Below are 10,958 nucleotides of genomic sequence, written 5' to 3'. Positions count from 1 at the left end.
ATACTCCCTCGCATCCTCCCTCTTACCACAGACACACACCTTGACGTGTCAGCGTGCGTGCGCGCATGTTGTCTTCCTTCCTCTGCCGCGTGTCTACGAAAACCTGACCTGCCTGCTGTCAGCCACAGAGGCACCTTGCCTCTCCGCGCCCCCTCCCCCCCCGAGTGGCCGACTCACCCCGTCACCACGAGGGGAAAAGACGAGTCGTGGGGGGGGGGGGAAGGAGGAGGGAGGGATGATGAGGGGGGATAACAGGGCCAAGAAAGGGGGTTGAAGCGGTGGGAGGGACGAGGGGCGCGATGGCTGAGGCGGCGGCGGCGGCAGGCGGGTGGTGGGCTCTGAAGCTTCCTCTAATGTGCCCTCTCCACTCCCTTCCCTGTGACCTCAGAGCTCCTGACAGCCAGAAAGTGCTGAAGCATGCAGGTGTCCTAACGCTGCAGCCACACACATGCGAACGCAAACACGTGCTACGCTCACACACACACACACACACACACACAGATGCAGCCTGCATTCTGTCTGTTTTTAACTCCTTCACCACCTGCATCCACGTCCGCATCAGTACTGTCACATCTAAAAAAAAAAAATAAGGTTCGCATCTCCTTCTTATGATAAGTAAAGATTAAAAGAGCAGACGGTGATGGAGTGCATGTCAGAAGCAAAATAAGGATGCGCTTCACAATGCTGAGCACATGAAGAAAGTGGAGTATACTGTCTGCTGCACAGTAAAATTAGCTGATGCTGATGCTGTAGTTTCCTTTGTCCAGCCTCTCGACTGCACGGGGTAAAACCTGAGGTGTCCAGAGAGTGTCCTGTCCTGTGTGTGTGTGTGTGTAGGTGTGTGTGTGTGTGTGTGTGTAGGTGTGTGTGTGTGCACGCGGGGGGGTTAGCGTTAGAGAGTTGTATTACAGTGGTGATGAGTCGCCTGGCAGTGAGGCTGATACCTCAGCAGCACCCAGCATTGACCAGGCCTTTAAATAAAGCCTTCGATCCTCCAGCAGCAGAGAAGGTCACCGCCTGCCTCTGGTTACCCTGCCTGTCTGTCTGCATCCACGGCCAGGAGCCCTCCTGCCATCCATTGCTTGCCTCGCCTCCTCGCCTCCTCCTGTCCTCTCAATATGCCGCGTATGGACGCCTTCAGGTCCAGGTACCTCCACTTCCTAAATACCTCCTTGTTCCCTTACTTTGCTTCAACTCCTTCCACCCATCCTTCCTAGTCCCTTTCCTTGCTGGCTGTACAGAGGACTAGTCCTCACTTTCTCCTTGCTCACTCCTTCAATCCTTCCATCCATCCATCTGTGTGTCAGCCAAATAAAAAATAATGTAAAGTGTTTGTCTCCACAGAGACAGCAGAGAGGACGAAGGAAGTCAGGGGGGTCAGGACAGAGGTGAAAGGTTTTGGTCTTATCCCATGAGCACCGTGCATGTCACCCTCCTGTCATTCAAGGAGCACTGTCAGAGCCCCGAACAGAGAGAGAGAGAGGCGGAACACAGCCCACGATAAATGTTCAGAGAGAAAGAGACTGAGGCCGCCACAGAATTAAACGTGAAACAAGAAGAAAAGCGAGCAATAATACTAATGACATGACCAGGTGTTTGCTGTCCTGGATGAAAACTTCCTCGTAAAATGAAGTCGATAAATACAACAGGTTTGTGAGTTTGATTTCTCTCAGAAAGCTACAATAATCTCACGTAATGTCTGAAGTGTTTGTTTGAGTTATACAGATGATGATTATCAAGATATTGATTAGGGTTGCATATTTAAAGTCAACACTGCCTGTATACAAATAGTCTGAATTAAGAACAAAAAGCAGGTATGAATGAATTCACTTACAAATCAGGAAGTTAAACATGAGGGATTAAAAATCTGTCCAGCAGTCCTAATGAGCATTTTGCCTGGATGCAACTCTTTTTCTTGTTGTTAATACTATTTTTATTGTATAAATTTGAATCAAGGCGAAAAAAGCTGATGCCAATTAATTTTGTGCACGAATGCACAGATTTTAAAATACTAACAAAATAAATAATTACAAAATATAAATTATTTCAGGAAACCTCAGTGTAACGGTCACTAAACTGTTTTATTAAAAGCACAGTGTGAGCATGTGCTGCAATTAACCTAAACACATTTAAAGGTTTAGAGCATCAGACTTCTGCAACACAGAAGATTTTAATGCAAATGTATATTTAATTTCAGTGTAATCTAGGTTTAAATATTATAACAGTAACAGTGTATTTGAGTGGAGATTAGTACCTCAAATTCCAGGGTGATGGGACCGACAGGTAACAGCTCTCTATCACAGATGGAGGAACTTTCGCGACGTCCTGCATGGAAAAAAAGCAAAACAGGAATAAATTGTAAAGCACACTGTGATCCAACACAATACAGGCTTAAAAAGAACATAGGTTTAAACATTGAGGAATAGTTATTTGGTTCTATAACAGGACATTAATTTAAAGAGAAGGGATGAAAAGAATAAAGATAAAGTCAGGAATTACTTGGAGAGAGGGACAATGTTTCCCTGAAATTTAGTTATGAATTCATTAAATGTAGTATTTCTTCAGTTTCGGCAGCTCAAATAAATTAGGAATAATCATATTTAAAGAGAGCACAGTAACAGATAAAAAGATAAGAACAAATACAAACAAACAGAACAAAAAGTCAATCAAATACTCAAATATTTCAGTAAATCATATGTCAACAATGAGAGCTGTACTGAAGGTTTAAATTAGTTTTGTAGCTGATTTTCATTAAAACTTTATTTACCAGATTTTCCAGAACATGGAAACAGATGCATGTGCATGCATCCAAACACACAAGCATGGATCAGTTTATTTTGAAAACTGACGAGTCACGTTACACATTAAATAATAAATAAATATGAAAGTTCACATGATTATATTTTTAATGTTTGGTGATAAACCATCATTAACTAATACTAACAACTATTTTTTTAGTCAGTAAAACAAACTTTAGATGCTTCTTTTTAGTTAAAACATAAATGAATATATTTAAGTCAATCAGCTGTTTACATTCATTTTGTTCGACACGTGTCTGTGTCCACGGTATTAACACATATAAGTGTGGACGCATGTCAGAGATGACTGTGGATGAAGGAAACCTGGTTTACTGAATCATCCTACAAAGTTTTCACCGAACTTTAAGAGCAAGAAATGAGGCAAAGGAGCGACCAATGCCCCCCAATCCATCTTTGAGCAACAATGGGAACCATTCATTCCCCTGTAATCCGATTCACAAATGGACTCTGACCCATTCAGCTCCACGGGGACTCCCAGTGACAGACCTACAGCAGAGAGAAAGCTGCTGTCACCTGAAAATTCAGCGGAGCATCAACATGGACGGGCTCCCAGACGTACAGCAGCTACGCCGCTACACGCTGAGAATTTACAGCCTCAGCTCCGTAATGACATGCACACATGAACGCAACCAGAGGGCTGGGTAAACACACAACCAGACACACGTAGACATGTGTGCATGCTCTCGAACATATACACACTTGTCTGCTTTGTGTGCACTCCTGCTAACTCAAACAAGCGTGCACACTGACACAGGGGTTTGCACGGGGTAAGTGAGGTCCACGTGCAGAAGGCCTCTACACGGCAGCAGTGTGTGGGGTCAAGGCCTTTCCCAGGTACAAATGAAAGGGAGAACAGAGACTTTGGAAGAGCTGAACAACAGTGACGGTCACCTTGCCTGGCAAAGAGATCAATGTCTGTTTGACTGGCTGAGAGACAGAAACAGAGAGAGAGAGAGAAAGAGAGAAAGAAAGAGAGAGAGAGAGAGAGGCGGACTGCAGTAGAAGGGTAAATCACCTCTCGCTTCATTGAGATGCAGGTAAAACACACAGGGGTCGGGCTCGGCTCCAGCTCCACCCTGCATAACACAAACTCATGCATGGCCAGACTTAAACACGCACACATAGGCAGTCTCTCTCTCTCACACACACACACACCACTGCATAATGCACTCAGTTGTCAAACATCCTCCCCGCCACCACCGCCGCCACGTTCGCTGCGGTCCAAAACACACCACTCCACTGACTCTGTGCCCTGAAACTCAACTCACTCCTGAAAACACAGTTGAAAACATCAACACCGCCTCGGCTATGTTTACCCGAGTCAGAATATTGTGATCCAACATAATTAAATCATAATTAGCTTTCATCTATTGCCCTTTAGTTATGCACTCCGACGACTTCCACAAGCAAATGCAAATCCAGTCCAGCGTCTACATGCACATCCTTTTACAGCCGTGCATTCAGAGTGCTCTCCATGCCACACTATAGAATCAGACGCAGACAATCACATCCCCTCCACTCCGCCTATACGTTTCTATTTGCTGGGGAAGGAAATCACCGTGTAACGCCAATAAGATACATCCACAGGCGGCGGCGGCAGAAGCAGCAGCAGCACAAACCTCCTTTACAGCCGCTGCATTCTTACCACACGCGCAGCCGTGACAGGACGGGACAAGTTAAATTATTGGGGTTTCAAATAAATGACATAACTCAGGACACTGCGAGAGAGTGGGAGAGGGAGGGACGCTCAGGCGCTGCCGGTCTGGATGATGGACGGACCACAGAGGAACATAAATGCAGCTGATTTAAATCACTTTAAATGTAAATGTTTATCGCGTGGAGTGATGCAGATGCGGATTGAGTGGAAGAGATTGAAATTGTTTCCTCTTTTGAATGCGAATACGTTTTTTAACCCTTCGGGGGGAGGAGGGTGGAGGGCTGTCGTGGGCAGAGGGGCGTTCGGAGGGGAAAACGGAGAACGAACGTACACAAAAAGAAAACTGATGTATGCGTTACACGAAATTGTTCTAGTAATACGACGCTATTATTAATATTATTATTATATAGTGAAATTGTTTATCTGATAAATTAGTTGTTTACTCCCTGATCAACGGATTATGAAGAGAAAAAACTTTTAATTCTGCAATGAATTGAACTTCAGTTCCTAAATACAAAATATTTCAGATAGCCAAATTTTCCTACGCTGTGTTGCTGTTTTATTCGTTATGAATCGAAGACTAAGATTACAAACGCCTCAGACAAAATGATTAATTCCTATAGATGTAACACGCTACACCCTCCCACCACAAGGTCACATAGAAGACAATGCTGGCTTGGTTATTGAGCACTCTCACAAATAGACACTAAACAGTGCGACCATCCTTTGTCCTATTAATTCTGAGACATTAAAGCGAAGTACATGATGATGATTCAAATGTCAATACGGATAAATTTCAAAGTGATTTCCCATAGTTGACCTAAAAGAGAGAGAGAGAGTCCAATATTGTGACAGCAGACAACTACATTATCTTTAATAACCTAATCATTGGACAGACTGCAAATGATCGCAGTGCAGGAGTCAATACACGGGGCCAGAGAATAGAATTACAGTTCATGCTGATAAGATTAATAATGTGGCGTGTCTCTCCACTGCATGTGCACACTTCTTCACGCTGTACAAACGGCAGCAGAGAGGAAAGAGAAGGCAGCGAGAGAAGCGGTGAAGCTGGCAGAGTGCGAGGAGGAAGCCCTGAAATGTTGTTTCCTGTGCCTTCTGTCCTCCTTCAACACAGGAAGTGAATCAGTACTGCTGATTCCTCCTGGCCCTTGGTGTGTCTGGTAGTCAAAATGCAAACGCACACAAGCAGAGAGCATCCCACACAATTTCCACACTGCAATTTTCCACCTTATCCTTCTTAGGTACCGAATAATGGAACACAAACCTACGACTCATTATACAAAGTAGACCTCTGTCTGTCTGTCTGTCTGTCACGCAACGAATTCACGAAACTGTTGACGTACAAATTAAGTTCCAGGTAAGACTGGCCGCAGCTAAATCCAGAGGAAACCCAACTAATCCTATTGTCCTCCGAGAAGAAAGAGGTGACATGAAAGAAGTATAGTATCTCCAGTTCTAGGTTATAACACAAATGTAATTAAATAGCACACTATATTGACCTAATCAGATAGGAGGGCCATAAATTAGTGGACACATGCTCACTAAAAGGCCCTCTCCTCTCAGCTAGGATGCATCTCTGATCGTTTATCATCTGAAAGGAGCAGGAAGGCAGCCAGCATCTCTCTCTCTCTTTCTCTTCCCTCCCAGTGCTCTCTCTCCCTCTTGCCCTGTCTCTGTCTCTCACTCACTTTTAATCACAGAGGAAATCATTCCTCCAGGCACGCTCTCCCATCTTATCCCTCACTCTGTGCCTACATGAGGGCCACATGAGCCAAGTCACAGCATTTGCAGGTGGGACACAGAGCGAACACAGGGTCTGCACAGTCTTGAACTCAGCTCTGAGGTGCATTTTAAAGTTTCCATGAACGCACTGAAAACAAAAAACAAAAAAAGGTTCCTTCTCATCTGCATACACAAGCTGTCTGTCAAGAGGTCTTGCAGAGGAAAGGAACATATCCCTCCTCTACCTAGCCTGCACAGACTGTTTTTCTCTTACACACAAACAACCACAAAGATTTCCAGCAGCATGCATTGCGGTGGCAGTGACCTTGTATGGCCCAAACCATGAGCAGCTTTTATCTCAGCGGTGCCGCTCTTTAGGAAGCACAGAGTTCATCAAGGGAAGAAACACTCCCCAAGTTACAGGATACTGAACCTGCCAGTCGATACAAAACAAAACTCGGTCGCCCTGCAGCTTGCATTAAGTCAACATTTTTACACCAGAAGTGAAATAAACGGTCCTTACACATGGGCGAAAGTGGTGGGTTACCACAATGACTCGCGTTACAGATATTTTGATTGGTTAAAAGCATTACGCGTAATACAGTCTAAACAGAAACTAAGCAAAACGCCTCATCCTCGTGGTGTTATTATAATATTTAATTTCAATATCTATATATATATATATTTTACAGGTGCTGCGCAATTGTTGCAGGACGCCAGAAAGCACGGAATTCAATTTAAACATATTCCTGTCTCTTTTGCCAAATATTGTCCCCACAAACATAACGCATCGTGTTCGTCCCGGAGAGCTTTGTCTGTGGTGGATTTTTAAAAGCAACCTTCCACAGACAATAGTCAACAAGTGGACGTCCACGCCGAGTAAAAAGTGCAAGTTTACTCTAAAATCAATCATTAACGCCACCTCCCCGGGACACGTGCAGCACAAATATCAGGCCACGGGGAAGAAAAGAATAAATAAAAATACATTAGAAGCACCGAGTGCTGTGTTGTGATTTTCTGCGCGATCTTTAAAAGAGAAAATGAAGTTTTTCTTTTTGTAATTACGCAACAGGTGAAGGCCGTCGCTGTTTTTATTTCCAGAGAATCAAAATGAAAAAGGAAATTCCAAAAAGTGTTAATCCTAGTGAATCGCCGTGTCAAATAAATAAAATAAAATAAAAAGATGCTGATCAAAGTGCATGAATAAATGACTTCACTGCCTGCAGATATCAGAGCAGGACTCGGATCTTGGAGCTGTTATAATTACGCGTCTTGTGCACATGTGAACCGCGCTCCAACGCAGACCACACGTTTACGGAGAGCTGTTTATGTAATGTAAGCATTATAACGACATTTGAAATTAGCACGTCCTTTTTCTATTTAGATTTCCGTTTCAATCAAGTGGGAAATTACAAGCAGGGTGCATACTGCCGCTTCAAAGACACGACGACAAACAACATGCAAAACTGAACAGAACAAAAACCAACATAATCAGGAGAATATGTTTGTTTCCATTCACGGGTGTTTATTGATGAATGGTATATTTATTAAATTCCATTTATTTTGTTTGAAGGATTTGCCAGGACGCCTGCCAGTTAACTGTCAGACAACACATTTGACTGAATAGAAATCCAGTGGATGGCAAAAAAGATGAATGGCTGCATCACGCGTTGCTTAATTATTCTGTAACACCGGGAGGACATTCAATTTCAGTTCAGTTCAGTTAAACAGTTCACAGTTTATTTACTGAATAAGACCCACAGGGTTCAGGCTAAACTCAGTTAAGTTCCTTAAATGAAAGGAAAACACATTAACAACGAACTTCTGAAATAACAGATCATTTGTTGCAACAATTTTGCGAGACAAGTTTAACCCCCCCATTTATTTCAGGACATGCATCATGATCTGCTTCTGCTCTGTTTCCATCTTCTGTTTCCCCACTTGTTGATCGCAATAATCTATTTAGTGTGTGCATTGTCAGGAAAGAAATATACTTGTTTCTAGTAAAAAAAACCCGATTCTGATCACCTCAAGTTTCGAAATCAATACTGAGTACAAAGAAGCTTTACACAGAGTCATTTTTGTCCACATGACTTCCATGAAAGCCGGGAAATCTGGAAGAGTTTGTGGTGATTATGAAAGTGACGAATGAAAGTAGTTGTCCATTGGTAAAGTAATAGTAAAGTAAATCCCAAAAAGGTGAACAATGCAGTTATGGCATCATACAGTCATTGTACACAAGTTCACAAATAGGTAAAAAGCCAAAAAAAAAAAAAACACACAATCCGTACATGACCAGCATGCATGGCTTCACTCACATAAGTCTGTTGGACATCAATTTTCAAACTTCTGCTGAAGCAGAGTTTGAATATTTTTTCACAAGACAAGATGAATGATATGAAAATGAGATAATTTATATCAAAATAAACTTCAAACAAAAAGACAAAACAAAGGTAAATTCACACCAAGTAAAGCTGCTAGGGCTGAGGATTTTTTTTTTTTTTTTTTTGTAATTTCACAAAACAAATTTTGGTTAAGGAGAACAGGATGGATGAAGCGCAGAAAGAGGCTGTCGGAGAGCCGAGCTATGCAGCGAGACGTTGGGCAAGTTTGAGCAGCGTGTCTAAAGACAAACATGAGGAATCCTTTAAAATATTTGTTCCTATTCAGAGTCTTTGAAACAAGCTATTTATGCATAATTTGAAAGCGATAAAACACAAGCCAAACCAAAAAAAATACAAACTGAAATAAAATACTTTTGAAATTGCAGAAAAGTGGGAAACTGGTTTAGTCCTCAACTAACGCAGCTTTAACAAAACAGCTTTAACACAATCAGGATTCATCTACTTTTAGCTGCGCAAACTGAAAGTTGTTTTTTTTTTCTTTGTGGGGCTCGCTTATTAAAACTTTTCTACGCCGAGACTCACATGAAAAACTCCGGGGATGAAGGGTTGTTGTCGCTGCTGGATCCTCCGTTTTCTCTGAAGCCGGTGCTGATCAGCTTCTCGTATTTCTCCTTGTAGGCGTCCCTCTCCCTGGCCAGCCGGGAGATCTCCTGCTTGAGGTGGTCCACCTGCTGCATGAGTTGCGTCTTCTCTCCCTCCAGGACGTGCCGCTGCTGGACCCGCTTGTACCGACAGGACTGGGCATAGCCTCTGTTCTTTAGCGTCCTCCTCTTCTGTTTCAGACGGATCACCTCTTCCTTGCTGACCCCCCGGAGCTGCCGGTTCAATTCCCGCACCGACATGGTCACCAGCTGCTCGTCCGAGAACCGATCTTCCAAGCGCAGGTGCTGGTGGTTTCCACCCGGTCCGCCGCCCGATTGCGACCCGGAGGAGGGGTGGTGTGCCCCTGAGTGGTGGTGGTGGTGGTGATGGTGGTGGTGGTGGGGAGTCCCGTTCTGAGCCGCGGCTGCAGCGATAACGGCGGACACCACGGCGGCCGCTGATCCCATCTCCTCCCCGGCCATGGCGCCTCCTGCACCGGCTGCGCCGCCGAACTGCTGCCCTCTGGCATAGCCATCGAAGGTCTGGAGCTGGTGACTGCTGCTGATCAGTGCCTCTACGGCGTCCTCCGGGCTAAAGCCCAGAGCTTCGGGGTTCAACTGCTGTTGGTACCCGGTCATCCAGTAGAAATCCTCCAAGTGCGCCTTCTGTTCGCTCCCTGATCCCGGACTGGGCGCCGAGAAGCTTGGAGAGGGGGGAACCGAGCTGCAAGGCGTGCTCATCGGGGTGGAAGATAGGGATCCCCCGGCGACCAGGCGGCTGCACTGGTTGATGCTGCGATCGGGCTCCACCGGCTCCTTTTTCACTTCAAACTTCATCAGATCGAAGTCATTAACATATTCCATGGCCAGGGGACTGGTGGGCAGGTCGGAGTTGCTCATTGCCAGCTCTGATGCCATCCTCTTGCTGTTGACAGTCCTCCAAAGGGGGTGAGGAGCACCTGTCAAAGTGGGCTGCTGAGACACGCACTGAGCCAGCTTGATTTCTTTATTTATTTTCTTCAAAACCGGAGGAAAAAGTGAAATTTCTTGCACTAATTGCGCAGCGCAGGTTTTGGTTTTGTGAGTCGATAAGTTTTTTTTTTTCTTCAGTCTGTGTTGCACAGACGCATTGGAGCAGCGCTGTTTCCTCCCTCTCTCCCAGCGTGCGGGTGTCTGAGCGCCGCTCTCTCTGTTTCTACCGTTTAACACTTCATGGCTCCTTTTAGGATTAGTGCGCCAATTTGAGGAGGTTCACGTACGTGTCCCGGGCAAATAGTTGCCTTGTGGAGAATGGGGGAAAAAAAAACTCCACCCAAGGATTGATAGATTTTTTTTTCTAAGGGATCAGTCAGCCGACGAGTTAAAAAGCATTGCTTAGTTTTATAGGCGCCCTGACGTCAGGACTGAAATATGAAATTGACTGAGACTCAGCCAATGAGCAGCGCAGTCCCGGACGTAATTAGCATAATAGTAAAGAAGCCAAAGTTTTCTGAACTGCCCGAGCCCATGAGGAGATTGGCACATGAGACTTAATATTCATTCTCATGGAAAAGAAAGCAAGACGAAAAATAAAGAAAAGAAAACTGATTTCGAGGATTACGATTGAGACGGTGAATACAGCCTACATGTCTTTATTTTATTGTATTTTTTGCATTGAGTCATTATTCTCCCACTACAGATTTTCCCCTTTTTAACACTAATCAGCTAAAATATCCTTATTCAAACTGAATTATAATGTCATTCACGCGTTTCT

The 10,958-nt window shown here is 44.3% G+C and overlaps 1 protein-coding gene across 1 annotated transcript; it reads right to left on the bottom strand.

The window, feature by feature from the left end:
• Positions 1–9,070: 9,070 nt before the first annotated feature.
• On the bottom strand, positions 9,071–10,135 carry LOC311495136 (transcription factor Maf-like). The gene has a single exon (XM_084554481.1). It carries the CDS (start codon positions 10,121–10,123, stop codon positions 9,143–9,145), a length of 981 nt encoding a protein of 326 aa, XP_084410607.1. The 5' UTR covers positions 10,124–10,135; the 3' UTR covers positions 9,071–9,142.
• Positions 10,136–10,958: the final 823 nt, after the last annotated feature.

The sequence above is a fragment of the Chelon labrosus genome, assembly GCF_963514085.1.
Source record: "Chelon labrosus genome assembly, chromosome: 11".
Taxonomy (NCBI): Eukaryota; Metazoa; Chordata; class Actinopteri; order Mugiliformes; family Mugilidae; genus Chelon; species Chelon labrosus.
Note: the sequence above shows the minus strand (reverse complement) of the source record. Positions and strands in the feature narration are given on the sequence as shown.

Bases quoted from the DNA above. Each gene is read 5' to 3' on its own strand.
- LOC311495136 (XM_084554481.1), bottom strand. From the start codon at position 10,123: ATGGCATCAGAGCTGGCAATGAGCAACTCCGACCTGCCCACCAGTCCC.